Consider the following 21,765-nt stretch of genomic DNA (forward strand, 5'->3'; position numbering starts at 1 on the left):
AGATGGCAGTAGCCCTGATGTGCTGACCTAGACTACCTTCCAGGCTGTGTTTTCCTGCATCACAGTGTGAAGGTGCTTCCTTCTCAGTTGGAGCACAAAAATCCAGCTAGAGTGACATGCCATCTCTTTTGAACAGGGGTTGGGGAGAGAGGAGAGCAAAACACACTGGGATGCTGCTGCTTTCCTCAGAAAGCACATGTACAAGTTTCCTTTCCCAGGAGAATTTCTTCTTGGGACCCATTTAACTCAGGATGTTCCCAGGTGTGTTTTTTCTCGGAGTGGCCATTTTTGCTCTGTGAGAATTGCCGACTGTCTTTATACTTATGGCATCTACTGGGAGGGCAGCAATTCTCCCAGTAGAAACTGAAAGTCTGTATGTAGCCTGTGTAAAGATGTTATCTGCCTACAAAGCATAACAAGGAAGGAATGCAGGATCATTACTTGTGAATGAAATCCTACCCATCATTTAAAGTCTAACTGAATCCCATCTCCTTATTTCATGTCCTGGTTTGCAAGTGTGCTTCACCTTAAACTGCCCAGCATTTATTAAATTATGTTTATTTTCTCTTCACAGGCTGAAGCAAGGCTTGCAGCAAAACGAGCAGCACGTGCTGAAGCGCGGGAAATTCGGATGAAGGAACTTGAGAGGCAGCAAAAAGAGGTATTTACCAAGTTTTCAGTGGGTGACCTTCTCTGCCATCCTGAATAGGATCTAAATTCCTTAGATCACTGGTTAATTTTCTACTATGCTGAAATGTCAGCTGTCTTCACTGGCAACACTTTTGACCAACTGGTAGCAGTCATTAAACTGTGGTTAAAAATGAGTCTGAAAATGCAAAAAATGTGATGGGAATGCTTTTTGCTAGAAAACCCAATATAGTTGCTTACAGTTGGAGTGTGTGTGCCTGGTTTATACTTGATGACAAATATTTCTGAGTTTGTATCAACTTTTAGGGAGCTTTTGGGTTTTTTTCCCCCCTTATCAGACTTTTACAAATCTGATAACTGTGGAAGACATTGAGTCTTCATCTTTATAGTAAATTAAAGCAAGCTACATAATGGCAGTGTTGACTCTCTCTGGATCTCATCCATTTAATGAATCAGTGTTCTTAGAGTAAAAATACCATTTGCACAAAAGGTTGTAGCAAACTGAACTCATGATAATATCACCTTCTTTTTGAAAATATTTGCTTTTTCTCTGATATGGAAGCTAACACTTTACAAGACTGGTCTTTCCTGTGCTGCCAGACAGAGTTGTGCCTTCATGTGTTAGGTCAATGTGGATTGCAGATCTGAATGATTTTATGGATCTGGAAAAGACTTCTTGTGTTGTATCTGGCAGGTTAAGAGCTGTACTACAGAATATCAGACTTATCCTGTATTGAGTAACTGAGTTCAATATTTGTGTGCTTGGTGAACAAGAGGTGGTAGAATAATATTAGAGCATTACTTCTAGGATAAGGCTGATAGAAGAAAATGGATCAATTTTGTATAATGAAGAAGATCGTGGTGTTCGAAACAGCTGAAACTTCACATTTATTGAGATGCATCTAATGAACTGGGTTGCTGCTGTTATTGTAGATGCTGTTAAAATAATTGAGTTTTCTCAAAAACAAGAGGAAATTGGGGCATGTTCAGGATAAAATGGGAGAAAGGAACGTATGGCTGTGCGGCTGTGATTCAGTTTAGTCTGGAAATAGCTAAACTGGTGTTCAGTTAAGTGCCATGGGACCTGGCATTAGTTTAGCCATTGCAGTACAGTGCCTTGTGCAGCTGCAAAACCTGCCTGTAAGGCAGGATACTTATACTGAGCAGTTAACCCACACTACGTTCTGTGCCATGGTGGCTGGATTGTTGCTGAGGCCTGAGCTAGCTAGTTTAAAGCTAGCTGAGGTATGTCTGCACTGCGGCTGAGAAACAGCTGCTGAAGAAACGGTACTAGAGAAGCATGATGTTGATTGCAGGAAGAGGCCTTTTGCTACTCCAGTTGCTTCTCATGTTTTGCATGGAAAGTTCCTTTGTCACTTCTGCCAGCCATGCAAACCTTTTGGCTGTGACTGTAGATTTATATTATAGAACCTCCTGCTGTGCCTAAGTCCTGAGTAATAGGATTTCCGAAACAGCCTGGGACAAATCCGTAGTAAACAAATATTTTCGCTGTGGCAGCTCATAATGATGATAGTCTCTAATTTCACGGTAATTCCAAAGCAATTGATGACATCTTCCCTTCTCTGGGAGATTGAAAATTAATGCTACAAGCAGCTAACTGGTAAATTGTAACTTAATTGTCTAGTTCAGACTATAACAAAGCGGATGCTGTCTCTTGAGACTGTACTACTTAATTGTAGATAATAACCACAAAACCCCCCAATTCTATGAAAACTTTTTTTGGCTAACTATTCAGTTTTAAAGATGCCATAAAGGTATTTTAAGTAACATTTGGTGTGAACTAAATCAGACTTGTCAAACATACAGCCTGTGGGTCAGATCTGGCCCATGGAGCCACTGTTTCTGGCTCTCTGGGCTACTGGCAGGTCACTGGAAGTACGGGGTTATGGCTGGGAGATGTGGCCTACCACAGAATCTGGGGTCCATGGACTACAGTAGACAAGGCAGTCAGGACAGAAGGATGAGTAAGGGCTAACAGCTCCAATTGCCTTTCAGCCACCTTGCCCAATGCCACACTGGCCACCTCGGCTCCTTGGGCACCAGCCCTGCTGATACATGCCCTGTGCTGGACCTGGAGCTATCTCTGCTGTGTGCTCTGTGCCAGAGCCATCGCCCCAGCTTGAAATGGACTGATGGCAGCAGCTCTGGCTCAGGCATGGGGCATGCATTACATGGTGGGAGCTGGAGCCATCACTGCCAGAGCCACCCGTTCCCTGCTCTAGATCCAGCCCCCAAGGAGCCCTGTGGTCTGGTTCTGGTCTGGGGTAGGAGATGAACTTGACACCCCTGACTAAATCAAATGTATACTACCTAAGAATCTTATAATTCAGTCAAATAAAATGCATAGCGTAGGCTCTACGTGTTCATTTTATTTTTTTTGTTCAGCGTTCACAAAAACTTTTTCAAATAATTCCCACTTTCAGGGAGGGATAGAGCTGAAGTGGATGGCTGCAGATGCATTTTTGTTGTTGTTGTTGCCAAGAGTACCTTTAAGTTGTCAGATGCATTTAAAAGATGATGGTGGGACATATTAAGCTAGCCAGCAGCTTCAGTGGCTTCTTGGCATCTAAAATTGCCTTAGATGAATAGACATTGTAATATCAGTAGGCACACAGGCCCTTGACCTCTTTAAGAAAAGTGGTGGGAAAAAAATCTGTTGCTTCTTGAGAACACAAAAAAATGGTACTGTCCATGCAGTTGTCGTCTTGAATATCTAAGATTCAAAATGCTTGTTATATCAGGAAGTTGGTTTTTTAGATGTATTTACTACAGTTATAAATGCAACACACATTTCGAGTATGTGTGCACTTATCTCGTGTTTAAAGCAGAGTACATATGCTCTGACAGATCTGCTTATGAGCAGGGATCACGTGAAAACATACTTTGTTAAAGTCCTTAAGAATTTTAAATTTTTTAGATAATGTCATTCCAAGCTAATTTATTTAGCCTTACATACATGGTGGCAGTGGAGTAGCAGTGTTACATCTGAGATGGTCGAAGGAATGTGCAAAAAAGCAGTGTTTCTTTGGTAATATTTCTTACTGGTCCAACTGCATAGCTGAGAGAGATGTTAGATAAGCTTTTAGGCATGAAGAGCCCTTCTTCAGGCCTGGGAGAGAAGCAGATAAAGCAATGGCTTGTGTTTAAGACCATGTGTAAAGGAAGTCATGTAAAGAGGCTTTAAACTGTGGAGCAAAGAGACATTATCAGACGTAGCTTTAGAAAAAGAAAAATGCAGTTGAATAGCATCACTTTAACTGGCTGAGAGATGGTATGCTTTTAGTAGTTTGGAGAAAGGTTGGGGAGAAAGGTAGACAAAAATTGGGCACTACAATTTCTATTCCAAGCACAGTTATTTGCTATGTAACATCAGTTCACCTCTGCTTTATTTTTTCCTTTTGTAAAATAAGAGTGCTTGCCTCGTGGGAATAAAGTTGAGGTGTTTAACTCTTATTTGGTAAAATACCAGGTGACTGTGTAGGACCTATTTTGGACACTGTGGGAATTTATGCAGTAGTACTCTGATTCAGTTTGTCTGCTGAGTAAAATTACTATTAAAGACTTAAGTAAATTGTCTCTCCAAAAGTGAAGGGAATCTGCTCTGGCACCTCCACTAATGCATGACCAGGGATTGAATGAGTTGGGGAGGTAGTCAGTGAACGTGGTGGAGGGATATTTTGTGGGTTAGAAGCAAGGAGTGTGGTTGGTATGCTATTAAGCCAGGGACTTAATCTGTATTTGCTCAAATAGAAGAGGAACCTGAATATAAGATGACCCTCCAATAATTTGATTCTGTATATGGAAAATGTATAAATGTTTTTATAATCCCCCCCAACTTTTTCCCCTGGCAGGCCCTCCCCCCTCTCCTTACTGTAAGACCCTGCTTTCCCTAACCACATGCAAGTGAAGAGTAAATTTTATATAACCTTGAAATTAAACATGGCTGTATCTATTTGCATATAGTACTCATAGACTTAGTTCATCTAGAATTGATGAATGTTATCTCTTTTGAAACTGCTGCAAGTTTTACCACAAGTACTCTATAAACACTTGTTTGAGCAGCATTTTGGCACCTACTTGTACACAGTACAAACTTTTCATGATATTTAGTCCAAAGCCAACAGGCTCATGATTTACCATAGAGTTCACTAGGTTGGGCCCCAGCAAAGTCAGCATGGTGACCACAGCCTAGCACTGCTCAGTATATGCGTATACTTCAGATACCCCCACAAAGGAGCCATGTGCTAATTATCCCCATACTCATGACTGGAATTGGATGCTCTTGTCACAGATCCTAGGATCTTCCAAAAATGTATATGCAGATGAGGCGCAGGGCAACCTGGTCTGCCTTCACTTCATTCACTAATCATATGTGCCAGGCTGAGAAAGGAGGGGTGACAAAGGGATTCTGGGTGAACTGTTTGGGGCCCATTTGGTGATTTTTGCCAGACATTTAAGGCTGGCAAAGAAGTGTCAATGGGAAATGTGCAGCTTAGCAGTGGGGGTGAAGAGGAAGTCGAAATGTATGCAATGTAATGTCTCACCATGACTTGAAAAACAGATGGTGCTTAAGAGGACTGTGCTTAATGGGTACTACTGCATGTCTTATTCAGATGGGCTGCACTAACCTATTCTTGTGGTAGGTTCCTATCAGCATCTTGGCCTTTTGGCTATCATCAAATATAGCATTTGTGCCACCAAGAGGAAGGTGTCAGGGCTGGCCCTCCTGATGCTGGCCTGGTATTGCTGTACCTCCAGGCCCCGTGCCAGTTCCCTGAGGAGGGAACACCTGCCTGCTTTTTTTTTTTTAAGGCAAGGTGCTATGTATGGATGAAGAAGAGGAGGGAGACATAGGATGAGCTGGACCACTAACATCAAAGACTAGACTGCAAAAGACCAGGAAAAATGGGGGAAAGTTATGCTACATCAAAGGTGCCCCAATGGTCAGAGCAGCCTCGGGACAGACAGACGGATGGACAAACTGACGCACGCACACACGCACGCACACACACACAAAGTTCTCCTAATAACGTTTGCCTAATGTGGTCCATATGGCAAACATTGTTGTATAGTTTTGTTCAGTATTGGCTGCACTTAATCAGCTTCATATTTGGTTTCTATTGTTGAGCATGTGCTGCTTTTGGCAGCAGTTTAATGATAGACAGTGTATTTAGTGAAGCTTCCTTATATGTGATTATTAGACAAGAGGCTGTTTTCCCAATGCCAGATTGGGGACAGGTGGCCACCTAGTCTTGTATTTGAGTAAATAAGGTGTGTAACTGATTCAAGTTCAAGGCAGGGTAGAGATAAGGACCATGGTCCATGAGATTTACTGATCTGTTAAGATGCGAGACCAAACAAATTATGATGAACACTAAGTAGCAGGAATATATGGAATCCCACAATGTATTAAAAGGGAAGAAAGGATTTCTTTGGGTGATACCAACTGAACCATTAGGATAAGGTTAGATAAGCTTTTGAATACAAGACATTTTGAAAGCTCTATCCCGACTATGCAGTTGGTCCAATAAAAGGTATTGCCCTAAAGAGTCCTTGCCTCTTGCATAATTCCTGAACCATCATGGCTACAACATCAATCTAACAGTACTGAAAAGGGAAATAAGAAAACTCATTCATTTTATCCAAATGGAGTGTTTAATGAGGAAGAATACATACTGGCAGGATGCTTTAAGAAACCTTTAAAGAAGTAACTTGTAATCAGGGAGATCCCTTAGCAATGAGCAGTAGAGTAAAGTGCAGTGTCAAATGGCCAGAAGTACCTGCGTAAATTTTTTTGCAGCAACAGAGAGTGGAGATGTCACTAAAAGCATATGTCAAATATATCTGGTGCCCCTAACTAGATCCATGCCTGAGGATTGATTAGAGGAATAGAGAAGGAAAATAATTTGTAGAATGTGCTGAAATAAATTTACAAAGAGTTGAGAGGCCAGAACATGTTGACTGGAAGAAACATGTTGACTGGAACCATGACTAAAAGAGATGCTAGCATAACACAGAACAATCTGAACTAAAAGCTGACAGATTGCACAACTAGTCTAGTTAGTATCTGAACAGTTGGATATACCACTCATCCAGTGTGCCTTCCAGAACATAATTTATGAATTGTTCCTTAAATATAGGGCCAAGAGCAGTTTAGATATGTTTTAGATGTCCTTTTGGAAAACACACTTAGATGAAAGTGTGTCCTATGTGAGTTAAAAAAAAAAATATATATATATATGGACAGTACCCTTCTGAATTGAGAGCACTGTCTGGCTATAATCAACCCAAAGTACTAAGCTAGAAAACCTAGCTAGCTGACTACCATGTAAGCAACCACCCAAAATTACCCATATCAAAATTACCTGATGCGTTAAATATATCATTTTTAACTTCAAAAGGTTAGGATTGAACCAAATTTGATGTAGCCTGTTTCTGTGAAATATATTATAGGTCTACACATTTCTGGAGAGGAATTCAGATCCTATTATACCCTATCACTGAACCTGTACATAGGATTGAATGTTTCTGCTAAGAAATTTCCTACTGAAAACAATTTGAGATGGGTCTTGTGTGTACCTTCATGAATGCTTCTATATCCTAACATAAAGGGATGCAGATCATTGAGAATTATTGGGGGGATGATATAAATTGGAAATTGTTTGAACTTCGGCAAGTGGCAAGCCTATGGGTGACTTTTTAAGCAGATGCAAAGAAGGCAAATGCTTATGACTGAAGGATCCTCATGCTACAGGGAAAATGGCACCCTGGGCAGACTTGTATTTTGGCGCCTTTTCTTTAAGTATGTAGTAGTATTAGTAAAAGTTTCAGAAATAAAGCCTTGGGGGTAGCTGCTGGGCTGGATCATGAGACTTGCTTCCCTATGGGAAAGCACCACTGCTGCTGTGCAGGGGAGCAAGGCAAGCAAGTGGACTGAAGCAAGTGCTTCCCGCCCCTATCTTCATGGGCCTGGCCTGCCTCCTCTTCAGCAGTGGCCGGAGGTAGTGGTGGGCTGGGCTGGGGACTGCTAGTCTTGCCTGGGATAGGGATTGATGGGGGTGGGGCAAGGGGAGAACGCTGCTGTGGGTATGGGCTGCTTGCAAGTGTGTGTGTGTGTGTGTGTGTGTGTGTGTGTGTGTGTGTGTGTGTGTGTGTGTGTGGTGGGGGCACCTTATCATGGTGCCCTGGACAGTCGCCCACACTGCCCACTCATAAGGGTGGCCCTAAACAATGTACTTCATGGATTAATGTTGATGAAAGTAATATTTACTTTAGGGTGGTTGATTGAAGCATCCCATTTGCTAGCTGTGGTAAGGATACATTGCCAGTTCATGAACCGTGATAAGAGGCAAAAAACCGATATGGTTCTAACAGTTATATTCGCAAGTCTGCCAAATCCTATTTAACATGAGAAGAAATGCATTGCTGTTGGGATTCTTCCAGATCCAAAGTGCAGGGTGAAACCAGTAAGTCCCAAGTTAGCAGAAGTTTTATGGTTTATAACTATATATAACTACCCAGTAAAATCTTTTGGTTTGGTTTGGTTTTTTGGCACTTTATTTCTCTGCAGTAGGGTTTATATTTCAAAGGAGTCATTTGGAGAGGGTTAAATTGTAAAGCTGGATTTATAAGAGAAATCACTGAAGCTAGACTCAGTTGCATCAGTTTTCATATCTTCAGTTTTGATGCCTGGTTCACAATAAGTAATTTTAAATGTTAAGTACTGAGTTTGTTTCTGAAAGACTTTTTAGCTGCTGGAAAATCATTGCACCACAGATAGAGAAAGTTGTTTCTGGCTTTTAACAGCCTGGGGTACATGGAGCTCTTACAGCAAGAATGATTAGTGAGTGGAAATAATGATTCTTAAGCGAGAATTATATTTAATCTTTTTTTTCTTTCTGTGATTTTATTTCCCCCCCTCCCCTTTCATATCTGTTTGACTGAAGGCTAGTCCAGAGGGGAGATAAACAATCATCACTTAGTCTGCGGACTTAAGTTTAGTTCTTCTGTTATCTTTAGCCATATGGCAGATGGATAAAGGAATGATGTCATTTAAGGCAGATTCCAGTGTGATTTGTTGTATTAGCTTATAAGGGCAATCATAGCAGGCAGTACTTTTTTTCTCCTCTTTCTACTGCCTAACTAAACTGTGCTTTTATCCAGCTAGTGAGAGTTGAAGTGGTGGCAGGACTTGTCTGCTTTGCATTATTAGGTACAGTTCACACAAACTGTGCTCTCCATTGTAGTGCTAATTTTCAGTCCATTTCCCAGGCACTGTGTGTTCTTGTGTTTCTTTCTGGGGAAAGTGGCTGCAAAAGTTCAGTCCCTTTTTTTGGTCAATTGGACTCTTATCCGTAAAGTGGACTTTCCAAACATATAGTTAATTTTCATTGTGCAGTGAATTACCTGAGTAACTGGGATTGTCAGGGTTATAGGCAAGATCGGAGTTGGGTTTTTTTATTTGTGAAGATTGGAATTTTTTATAGAAGATTTAGTAGAAGTTGAATTCTTAAGGCTTTTAAAAAAAATTCTGTTTTAGAGCAAAGATGAAAACTAATTTGTAAATTTTGTAAGTTGCAATATTATTGGTACTTGATGTAGAGAGCTGAAGTTTACCCCTTAAAAAGGGGTACATTCTTTTTTTTTTTCATTGAGACCTTTCTTAAGTTTTCCTTCCTAGGACATAAAGCTTAGACCTTTTGTTTAAATTGATACTGTTAACTGAAGGGTAAATAAAGAATAATTTTGTTCCAATCTTTAATCCACGGAAGAAAATCCCTACACTTCAACTAACACAACTGAGAGCTTGCAGAAATCCTTGCTTTCTTTTGTCTAAATGTTATGAGATTGAGGGTGTAATAGCACAGTGGAAACACAAATTGCTATCTTTCTAAACACTTGCATAGGCAAATCAAGAAGAAGAAAATATTTGTTAACTGAAGCAAAACAGTGATTCAGATATTTTCTAGTGTCCCTTTGTAATTGTTTCCTCAAGATGCTTGTGGAAATGTAGTTACATTTTAAGTTAATGACTGCAGAAGATCTTAAAACGAATCATTTACTTACTGTCAGTTACCCAGGGATTGAAAGGGCACTTCCTTCTGGATTTAGTCTCTAGAGATCACATGATCTGCTGACCCAGATCTGACACACTGAGTATACAGGACAGTCACCTAAGTCTGGTTAGACAACAGGCATAGAGACCTACAAAATTACTGCTGGCTTGGACAGAAGTGAAGAGCATTGTTGGTTAGAACTTGTTTTTCCACTTATTTATGGGAGAAAATGTAGGACTGTTCCTTTATGAAGGTCAGCCTATATCCTTTTTAAAGAGATTACATAGCAGCTAAAAACAGGTACTGTACGTTGTGGCAGGATTGACGGGGAAAAATGAAAAGGGTATAGGGATGTTAATGTTATATTATCAATAGATCTGTCCTCTTTGCAATATATTTCATAATAAAAGTGTGCCAGAAAAATTTGCAACTCTTGTTCATGGGATAGATGGTACACAACTTACTCAACAGAAGCAAACAAATTAAGTGGTAAATGTTGGGTGTTGTAGGAATCAAGGAAGTCCTGTATTCTTTTAGCACTTGAAGCAATAAAATGGTACTGAGAAGTATGATCTAGAAGAATTGTGAGTACTTATAAATCTATTGACTAAAGAAAGAAAAAGCTTTGTAGAAGGACATACCTACAATAAGACATCTGAATTTGTTTAGAAGTAATTGGTATTTACTGCTTATGCTACTTTTCATCTATGTATATATAATTCTTTAAAACCTTTTCCTTCTTATCATTTTCCTATTTGACACTTAAAACATTATTGTAATGTATTGGTTGACTGTAAACCACCCCTAAAGGCAAGAGATAGCTCTAATTGTCACTGTAAAGCATGAAAGAGCATGGTTGTAATGGAAATGTCTTGGAGAATGGGAAAGAAGCCTTTTGAAGGAGTTATTGATTAAAATATGGTGTATAGAAGGATGGCTTTCAAAGCCAGCTTTGCCAGCTTTTTTAATTCCACATATTAGACTTCATGAAGCACTGTTGTGAGAACAGTATTGACTAGACTTGCCACTTAGCTCAGATGTTATAACTTCAGAAATGGGATTCCCAAAATAGAGATTGTATTAATGTTCTCTATAAATATCTGGACTTTCTAGACAATACTGAGATCCAGTGTTTAAGTTTTTGTCTATTCCTATCAGAACAGTAACTAGGAGTTACCTGTACTGTGCATTGCACATGTATATTTAGAAGGGAATCGATTAGGATTTCATGTTGGGAACTATTGAAATAGAAGCTAATTAGGTTTCTGGTGTTTTCAGTTGTGCTAATTACTAACTTATTATTTCAGCTTTTTTCCAACTTGTAGCTTCCCTTCTCATCTTACTTGATTCTGAAATTATAATGCTGAAACAATGGTGCCATTTTGCTCTAAAGCAAGAGGTTGATAGCAGTTCAGAAAGATAGCATCTTGAGACGATAGACAAGTTGACTAATTGGGTGCGGAAACAATTTTAGATCTTTTGGTTCCAATCTGTTGACATTTGAGGAGTTGATACGTTGGGGGCATTAAATTAAACTTTTCAAATGTAATTTATAATTGCCAAAGTATAATTTACACCAGCATAAATGGAATGGCTGGCCTGGGAAACGTATCTTTTGCAACATGTTGGTTTGTGTAGGAGGAGATGCCTAGGGAAATGCTGTAAAGGCACTGCGTCACAGAGTATCTCAAGATCTTTATTTAGGAGACTGAGGAATCCAAAAGTGGACTAAACTTGTTTCTCTTTCCTTCCAGCTGAATAAAAGGAAATTCAGAATTGAAACCAGTTTCTTTTACCCTACTAGACTTTTCCTGTATATGAACACCCTAGTGTAGAAGTGATAAGCTTTTATTCAGGTTCTGTGCACCTCAAAATAGACAGTAAATTAATGATGTTTCAGTTCTGGTAAACTAGAAAATTGGCCTTGATTGAACACATTCGGCATGTACAGCAGATGGCTGACTATTCTGTCATTAATTAGTGTTCCTCTGAACTGGCTGTTGCACAAAAGTTGCTTGTTGCTTAGGACTATCTAATTAATTGTACCAATTCAAAAGAAAACGTTCTATTCTCTAAAAAATTTTTTCCATGTATACACAGACTTGGATAATGTAAAAATGAAAGTCAATTCTAGTATCTGTCAGAAAGTAATTAAAAGGGTTTAATTTTTTTCAGTGCACTATTCAAACTGGTACAAGAAATTAGGCAGTAGCTTTGTTTGTAGTAGCAGCAGTACAGTCATTAATTACATACATTGATCTTTGCAAATCTGTTAAACTATTCCCTCCAGCGTGAAACTGTTGTGTATGTGTGAGAGAGATGAACAGACTTCTTAAACAGTATTCTCAGTTTGCACCAACACCTGAGAGTTAATTTTACTCGATAATTTTACTAGCTATTGAATGGTTGTTATTTCTCCTTAATTCATCAGAAAACAACAGAGTGGAGGAAGATTCTGTACCAAATGTTATTAAACGAGTTTGATTTTACTGCTATAATGGATGCATGTCTCTCTCCTTGGATGAATGTTTAGGTATTCATTGTTTTTGAGGGGAACGTTGCCATAGGCAAGAGTGTTTCAAATACAATTACCAGATCTTGGAATGCGTAATTTTACCACATGCTCAATGTAAAGTTTTAAAAAAAGATTTACACAGCATGTAACTACATCTCTGTTTGTGTAATATGCTGTCAAATGGGTCTGAATATTACAAGACAGTTGCAATGAATTGGGTAATGCGGGGGCTGAGGGGAGTTCTCTTTTTACAAAAGGTGAATAAATATCAAGTACACCTTATTTCTCTATTCACATTTTCCTGGGCATACTGCAGAAAAAACCCCACTTTTTTCCTTTTCAGTAGATGTTTAAAATTAGTGCTATTCATTAACATACTCATGCTAGCTTTGTTTCTTTCCTTCTTTTCCTTCCCGTTCCCCTTTTTCCTGTAGATCTATCAGGTTCAAAAGGTATGGTTTGGCTTCTTGCATTATGGCTTGCATGCATTTCTCTCATAGGTCTCTCAGCATTTCAGAAATAAACCCCTCAAAAATGTAAGGCATGCAGCAGGTTTTATTTTCTCCATGTGACTTACTTACACTCTGTTTCTTTCCTTCCCACAATCTTCAAGGTTAGCTAGAAGTGAAGGGGAGAAAAAATTTGTATAACTTTTCCTAGTCAGACATTTAAACAGCCCCTTTCCCATGTCATACATCTCAAACTAGCTCAATTCCCGTTCTTTACACTTAATCCCTACTTTTAACTCTCTATTGTAGTCGATAATAATTTGATGAACTTTCCCTAATAAGAGACGTTATGCAGACTCTTTGTATCAAACTCTGCATGGAGTAATGTGTGGAATGAATAGCAAAGGCACAAATTTTGAATGTACAAATAATATAGTATTTACTATGAAGCTACAGTAACATTCTGAAAGTGACAGCAGATGCATTTAGATTTTCTCAAGTCAAAAAATCATATTGGTATATTAATGGTTTATAATACCTTTTGGGCAGTGGATCCAGGATTTTGAAAAGGAGGGGGTTTGGGACCAGCAACTGGTACTGCAGGAGTGGCTGATACCTTTCTCTTCCCCTCCTCCCCCCATTTGTTGTCAGCCACCCCCTCCTGTCCACCATACTGGGGCAGGCAGACAAACTTCCCAAAGTAGGTAAGAATTTCTCCCTCCCCTCTTTTTCCACTCCCAGCTCAGAGGCCTCCCCTACTCTCCACCTGCTGCTGCCATTTTCCCTGCTGTCCTGGGGGTGAGGGGAACTCCAGTGGGGCTGCATGGGGGCCTGGGCTCAGCTCAGGACAGTGGTGGAGGGTGAGCAGGATCTGCTGCCCCACGCCTGTTCCCAGGCTGATGGAACACCAGGTGAAGAGGGGGAACTCGTCTGCCACCTCTGCTGCTTTCCCAAGCTAAGCCCAGCCCCTACGCAGCCCAGCTGGAGTAGGACAGGAGCTTCCCTCACTCCTGGGACAGTAGCAGTGTCAGGCAAGGGAGGGGACAGAGGGGATTCTTAACTTCTTTGGGTGCTGCTCCTACAGCGTGGTTAGAAAAGGTGTGTGACCATGCCACCTGTACGTGCTCTGGATTCATCCCTGCTTTTGGGTAAATTAGAAAGGTACGTGAAATAACTATATGTCTTTTATATACAAATTATCCATCTGTCTGAGTTGATTTAAAGATGGTCATCCCAAAATGAACCTCACAATTCATTATTTTTGTAATTTAGGAATAAACGTCTACTATTCAGTATGAACATTTTCAGGTCACATTGTACTTATGGTGCATGGACTGTAGAGTACCCGAAGGGAAGAAGTACAATTTTAAAAAAATCATAGGCATCATACTATCTTGGGTAAGAAAAATAGAAACCCAAGACACTATAAACCTGCTGCTGGCCATCTTATTCAGTAAATGCTGTTGCTGTGTTTATTATTTCTTGCTGAATTACTAGTCTGTTTTGAAAAATAGAGCTCTGTTTTGCCACTCCTGTATCCTTTGTTGCATGTTTCACTAATTGACCACAGTAGTGAGTACACTTTCTGAAAGTGCCATTATACTCTGAAAAGTAACTAGATTAAGAGATACTTGTTGAAAAGACATGCTCTATATTCAGAGTTCTAGCCTGATGACTTGAGCAACAAATTTGCATTTTACTTCTGTTCATCTCTACAGAGTAAATTCTGTTTTTTGGAGTATCAACTAAATTCAGTACATTTCTGCATGTCACCAAAAGATTCATTATTAAAAGTTAAAAGGTTCAATTTTATGGTCAAATTTTAACCCTCAGCTAAAATGGACATCTGCTGTTCAGGTGAAGGCATTCAGATCACAAAGGTACAATAAAGCAACATTTGGCCTTAAGAATCTTTACTACTGAATTTGGCGTGCAAGCAAGAAAACCCCTAGCTAAACTTTCTGAACCCACAGGTTGCAAGATTGGCATTTATTAGCTTATAAACTAAGATCATTTAACCCAGAATTAGTGCCAGGTTTAAACACAGAACCTCTTAATGTCATAGTTTTTCAGAGTGGAATAGCACTTTAAGCTGGCTATGGCGTGCTAACTGCATAGTTTAGTTGAATGGGTGAACATTTTACTTCCTAAAATAAATGGAGTATTGACTCATAGAAGTCAAAAGAAAGATTATCCAGCTTTGAATATATTAAATGTGAGAGGCAGTGGTTGATTTGGCAGGTATCAGTAACACTTTAAAAGGCTGCCAACCATATGCAGTTCAATAGGAGGTGATCCTGTTTATTACAGCATTTTATAAATTGAATAAAGCCTTGTTCCTGTCCTCTTTTCACTTGGCTGAATTAAAAAACCCATGTTATAAATGATGGGCAGGTTTGTATAAAGCATGATTTTTAACATTTTCAGCGTATCTTTGTATGGAAACTGTGTAAACAAAGACCTACTTTCTTATTCTTATGGAGTTTTGTCCTTAAGTTTATATTTTAAATCCATCTGGCTATTGGGGAATTCCAAATACATTTTTTTGGAGGGGGCGGGATGTCTTTTTTCAGGATTTTAACTGGTCAACATGCCCTGCTTCATCAAGACTATGTAGGTAGGCATGAGATCTAAAACCAGTGGCATATGGTTAAGGATAGAACCATACATATTTAATTTTTGCAAACTTTCACAGTTTATTACATTTCTGCCTGTTTTAATACTGGCCTCAGCTGCTTTGATGAAAGTGTTAGAGCTTGTAACTATTGTCAGTCGTTGAAGAAAGAACAGAAATGTATTGATCTCTATTTTCAAGTACCTTTTAAGTTATCTGAACACTTAAAGCTGAAGGAGGACGTTATACTACACTTGCACTAGGCCTAGCCAAGTCAAAAAGATGTGTTTACACCCATGCTTAAAGGTTTTGGAAAAGGTTAGGATTTGCGTATTTGAAGAGGGGTAGTTAGCCACGTAAGTCTGCAGTCAGGCAGAGGACAGGGCAGGGTGGCACCTTAGATGTATGCATTTCTGAATTATTTGGTCTCTAAGGTACCACCCTGACCTGCCTTTAGCCTGTTTAAAGGTAAGTACATGGTTAAGTACTTCGCTGAATCGTGGTCTTTTTCTTTGTGATCTAGAAACATGATTGATGTTCCATTGACGCTCTATATAGTTACTCGAATCCAAGATGAAGGCTGTTTTACACGTTCCACCCGCCCTACCCCCGCCTTCCCCCATTCAGTGGTCCAAAAAGCCTTGTCTTGGATTTCAGTACTGGCCCAAGACAGGAGTCACAGCTGACACCTGCCCTTGGCCAGCCTTTATGTGGCTCATGAGGTAGAGGAGAGAGTAGGAGGCCTGTGCAGCGTGTAGCCTGGGAGGAGCTCAGGGGAGATGGTGCAGCAGCTCTAGCTCTTGTCCACAGCTTGGGCTGAAGCTGACGCTACTTCCTGGCTGAAACTAGAGCTGCCCAATAGGGTGAGTGGTGGCGGGGGCAGGGGAGTGTCAGGATGGTAGCAGGCTACACAGGCACTGGGCGGCAGGTAGGGAAGCGGCTTAAGAGGGGGGAAGGGTTAGACCACTGCTTTCCCTGCCACAGCAGTACAGGCCATGCAATTAAGATGACCCTCTAATAATTAGATTCAGTAATCGTGAAATTAAGATGGTCCTGCACTACATTATAATTGATTTATAATTTTTCATGTATGAGATCTAAAGATCGTATGTATTCAAATCGAACACGATTTTCCCCCTCAGTTAACATGGGGGGGAGCAGGGAGAAAGGGAAGCCCCTTATCTGGGACTCGTGTACAAGTGTTTGTGTTGGCGGTAAGGGCAGGCAGCTGCTGTTGCAGCTCTGACCCCAACTCTGACCCTGGTGCTTCTGCTAGACAGAAGTCTATTCACTTCTGTAAAGGACCATTTAAGAGCTGTTCACTACTTCCATAAAAATAGATGGAGATCATCGATTGGTCCATTTAAATGAGCTTCTCTTCCTCCCAAGTAGGCAAAACTATACAGTACAACATGATTTGACAGCATGTTTCATCTTGAAAGTGTGCTTTTAAAATCCTTTACTGAAATGGGTCAGGAACCGCGGCTTATTACTCTCCCTCCTTTGTGCCTTTCTCCATGGCTCTGACCTGTGATTATACATAGAAAACAGCTTCTTGTGCGCAAGGAACATTGTTTGGGCATGCGTTGCTCTAAACAATGCTTTCAGAAGAGATTCCAGCGCTACAGTTTGCAGCTTTTCCCTGGCATGTTTATCTAGTCTGTGTGTGCGTGCGTGCGAGACTACAGCTCAGCTAAGCCCTGGCAACTGCATGTATAAAAGTTCACTGCTTATCTTTCTCATCTAAATTCTGTTTTTCCCTTTTCTGTCTGTAGAAATATTATGGTCTGGATACTAAGTGGGGTGACATCGAGCAATGGATGGTAGGCTTGACCAACAGAATTAAACAATTTTAAACATTGAAGAACACTTTACAGTTTAAGAGTTTATAGAGTAGGTATATTGCTGTATTTGAAGAATTGATGCCTAGCCCTTGTAATAAGGCTCTTGCAGTCTGAACTCACATAGCCACACATTAAAACCATCTTTAACATTAGCAACATATATAACTTTATTGTGCATTCATGATTTTTTTTTTTTGGTGACAGTGGAAGCTCTCTCAGTAGCTCTTCCTTAGCTTGAGCAAAAGCACAAATCTTAGTAAGTTGTAATCATAGATCCACAGTTATTTTTAAAATTGAACCTGCAGTTTTCAACTGTACCTTAAATCTTGTGGTTTTAAGGACAAACAGTGTGGTGAACCCCCTTCACATTGCAAAAGTAATGCATTGCTTCGAGAGAGCCTGAAATCCAAATGTTTAGGTTTTATTAATCCATAAACCATTAAGTGAGACAGCATACATGGACTAAATTATTAAGAATATCTGTCTAATAGATGTCACAAGTCTGAAAGAGTTCCTTAGAAGGCCAGATTTGGTTTGTTTATTTTATTATTATTATTTTTAAATTTTCATAGAAATTATTCCTTGACACTCAATTTAAAGAGTCAGCCGCTAGCTGGAAACTAGAGAAGGCTGTAGCTTCCAGGCTTCGTGGTTTTACCATGGAAGCTATAGTGTTGCTCTTCAGATATTATGTTGAAGGGACACCTCCCTCCCCATCTTATCTTTTTGGTACACCTGACAATCACAATATGGAAGTTAATTTTTAGAAGTTTAGTGGTTTGCCCCACGCGTAGACATTTTCTTAGTTAATTCCTAATTAAGAACCATCCTCCTGATGACTTACCATCCTGAACAAAGTAAAGTGTCTGGTGTGCCCTGAGGAACTCAAATCATTCGTTATGTCACTTTGGCTCTTGTGCTTTCTTCAGGCATAGAGCTCACCTTCTGTAGTACTTCCTAGATCAGAATTTTAGCCCTTTTGTGGAGTTGTGCTGTTTAACTACAGAACACTTATTTAAGTTGGCTTGAAAAATGAGCATGTTTTAAACAACTTGAATACGACAAATGTAGATATGCAATATTTACCAATTTTTATTTTTTACTTTTATATTTTTTTTTACTAAATATCATTTTAAACTGTTTTATTAAAGTTTAATGCATCCTGCAACACTGATGTTGTTAATGGAATCTTTAAGTCCCCCATAAGGCAAGACGTAGTGCATTCTAGTGAGTGTAAATGGAACGTACATTATTTTAGCATGTTATAAGTCTTACATTCATATTTCATATTAATTGTCTTCTCATCTTTCCTGGGTAGAATTTTCTACAGTTAATATGAAATAGACTTTTTCTGAAGCTGCTTTAGACTGGAAATCTTAGCTATGAAAAAGAACTGTTGTTACTTGGGCTCCTAGACTTACTAAGATAATAAATTTGACTGTCTTGATCAGTGTTTGTCCTATTATCTGCAAGGTACAAATGAAGTAACCAAAGTATATAGTTTGCCATTGATATTGTAGAAACATATAGTAAAGTGGAGGGGATAAGGAAGAAATAATGAAAGACAGTTAAAGGAAATGGGTATATCATTTTTTCCCTCAGTTTCCAGTGTCATTTGTTGTCATCTGATTTAACCTTGCTCAGTCCAGTTTCCTTCTAAACACTGCTGACTCTTCATTGTTTCTTTCTGAAATCATTGTTTTGGTATTTCTTTTTCTTTCAACATCTCATTCTTGATTTCTCTGCTGCCTTGGTAGGAAGACAGTGAGCGTTATTCCCGTAAATCCAGAAGAAATGCTTCGGTTAGTATGTTCTTTTGTTTGTTCTTTATACTTTGCACGATGGTAATCTGTCTTTAAAATGTATTTACATTATGTCACCTCTTGCAAATGATTCTGGAGAACTTGTATGAGTTTTCCAGACCAGAGGGAGGTAAAAATGAACAATAAACAGGGTGGACTATGAGCCAACCATAGCTTAGGGATCAGCTGTGTAACTTCTTACCTCGTTCAAACTCCAGCGGAATGCTTCAATGTGTGTTTTAGATGCTCTTCTGTTTGATTAAAGTAAGAAAGATATACTGAGCATTGTTTTAAGGTGCTTAGCCCAATTTCTGCCCCACCACTTTCCAATTCAGCTTTCTGATACTATCTGCGTTTGCTTCATTACTCATTATCTGTAATCTTTTCATTCTTTTCTTCTTGAGGGTTTTTTTTGTATTTTCTTTTAATAGGCTTCGGATGAAGATGAGCGCATGTCAGTGGGTAGCCGTGGAAGCTTGAGGGTTAGTAAATTGTACAATTAAGTGTGTGTGAATTTTTATTGAAGTTGTTGTTCTTGGTTAGTGAATAGGTTACTTGTTATCCCTTCTAGAACACTGATATCTCTTCTCTCTCAAACCTTCCAATTTTGCCTTATTGTAGGCTTATACTTTGCAGGCCTACCTCAAGGCTATCTGTTCTCTCAAATAAGAACTATATGGACATTTCATATACATTAAATTGTAAGTATGAATAGAAAAAAGCATAACATTCTTTAGATATTTTCTGTGCTAAATATTCCCATAGCTAATCACTGAAGAAGGTATTTAGTTAAAAAGTTGGTCTACAGGCTTTCATTTACAGATACTTCCTAGCTTCTCCATATTGTAATCAACACTGGGGAAAAATGAAACATTCGCTTTGAGGTCAGTGTTCAGGAGCTTAAACTAACAACATTTGGGAAAGCACAGCAGTTGAATGTTACTATGAACCCGTGTTTATACTTTCATGTGAACCTGTGTTAACCGCTCTGGGAATACAGATGGCTACTTTCTTTGAGCTGCTCAATTTGAGATATTTAGAGCTTGGCGTCTGTCTCTGAGATGGGGTTGGGCACCAAGGCAAAACCATTTTGTGAATGTCTAAGCCAAATTTTTTAAGAAACTTTCCAATCCGAGAATAGGTGTTTTTGCTTTTATGTCTGTGAAAACTTCCTGGTCACGTATAAAATGACTCCAAATTTTGCTGTGTGTTGGTTACCTGGATGAACTGAATAACTTGTTAGTCACAAAGTGAAGTTATTTTTATAATTCAAGGTAGGATTCATATTAATTCTAGTTTCTACCTTGTACAGAAAGGTTGTGCTTATTTTTATATGTGATTCATATATTGGTCATGACATGACACTGATTTGACTATTAAGCGCACAATTCTCTGACATGAAGTCTTAATTTCACTCAATACAAGTAAAATATTTTAATGACTGTGTGCGTTTCTATAAAGAGAAAGTGAAGAGTTTTTTCCTTAATGATGAGAGGAAAAAATAAATGTGATGTCTGATTTGCAGTACAATTAAACTTGATAAGACGTGGGGGGGTTGCTATCTTAAATTGTTTCATCACTGGGCCTTTTGGTTTCAATTCATTTTGCTTTTTGTGGGTGCTTTTTCAGTCAAAAGGAATATATAACCTGAATATAACTGTCCCATGGCCTGCAAGGAGGATTATAACTGAAATGTCATAAAAAATTACAGTGCGTATTAGACATCAGTTCACTCTATTCTGATGTCCATTGGTAATTAAAACCTGCATTTCACTTTCACGGGTCACAGTTCTTTTGAGAAAAATATATAATATCTGGTTTCTCTCCTGCAGTTTTAAGTGCAAATCTTCAGCTGGTACAAAGCACTATATTTTCATGGCAGTCTATCTATAAATAGCACCAGCTGCAGATTTGGCTTGTAAATATCTATGGATTACATTTGTGAAAACGCTCTTCTTTGGTGGGAAACTTCTGGTTTAATGGAAGATTTATGCTTTATTTCCTCTCAAGCTCTTCTCTTATTACACAGGTTTTTTGTTTTGTTTTATTTTTTTGAAAATAGATCTGCCTAAAGTCATACCACACCTGACTACTCTTATTACAGTTTAAAAATAAAGCAAAACAAAAAAACACAATAGGCTTTCTGTGAAAGTCAACATTTGGGGTTCTGTGCATACCCATTGAGAGCATTTGGACTGAGCCTCATATACTGCAGTGAATACATACCCTAAAAATATATTCTTGTTGCTGGGATAGATAAAATTCCTTCAGGATCGGACCACTCTGGAAATTCTGCAAGCTTGTGTATGTTTTAAATTATATTTATTACAGGGAAGCTCACAGAATACAATTCTACTTGTTTTTAGGATATCTGATTCAGATTTCATTCTTTCCCTGCAAACGTTACCCATTTTGATAACTTTACAGAGCTGAGTTTCACTTCCAAAATCATACTAGGTGCGATGTTGTCACAATATCAACTAACACTGATGTTAGTTCATAGTTATCTCTATGGGGGGTTTTTCCCCCTCTTCGCTTGATGCCAGTTGCTGAAATTCCTGATCTCTAGCCCTGTGGTAACGGTCCTGATTTAAAAAAACAGATGGCATTTTAAAATGCATTTATACCTCAGTGTCTGTTTCTGTGATTTGCCATCTTCTCCTCTTTGTGTTCTGAAACTCTGTTTCTTCTCCTGATCCTGACAGTCTGACTTGGAGTATGCCAGCGCCTATCCAGTGGTGAGAATAGTTTAACAAATCATGGTGTATGTTTAAAAATTGAAAAACTAACACTAACTCCTGTATCTGAGCAGTGGT

The 21,765-nt window shown here is 39.1% G+C and overlaps 1 protein-coding gene across 17 annotated transcripts in view; it reads left to right on the top strand.

The window, feature by feature from the left end:
* The window catches only part of LRRFIP1 (LRR binding FLII interacting protein 1), a 189,172-nt gene that overhangs the window by 98,988 nt on the left and 68,419 nt on the right, over positions 1 to 21,765 (top strand). For 11 of the 17 annotated variants that reach the window (XM_090045028.1, XM_090045033.1, XM_090045032.1 and 8 more), the window contains exons 2-7: positions 575 to 661; positions 12,675 to 12,692; positions 17,079 to 17,126; positions 18,905 to 18,949; positions 19,381 to 19,431; positions 21,655 to 21,687. In XM_090045028.1, coding sequence (XP_089901154.1) covers positions 575 to 661; positions 12,675 to 12,692; positions 17,079 to 17,126; positions 18,905 to 18,949; positions 19,381 to 19,431; positions 21,655 to 21,687 — 282 coding nt within the window. The remainder of the gene's footprint in view (positions 1 to 574; positions 662 to 12,674; positions 12,693 to 17,078; positions 17,127 to 18,904; positions 18,950 to 19,380; positions 19,432 to 21,654; positions 21,688 to 21,765) is intronic. The other 6 variants (XM_090045039.1, XM_090045040.1, XM_090045046.1 and 3 more) reach the window with 1 other exon arrangement.

The sequence above is a fragment of the Crocodylus siamensis genome, chromosome 4 (assembly GCF_052110815.1).
Source record: "Crocodylus siamensis isolate JL-2025a chromosome 4, ASM5211081v1, whole genome shotgun sequence".
Classification (NCBI taxonomy): domain Eukaryota; kingdom Metazoa; phylum Chordata; order Crocodylia; family Crocodylidae; genus Crocodylus; species Crocodylus siamensis.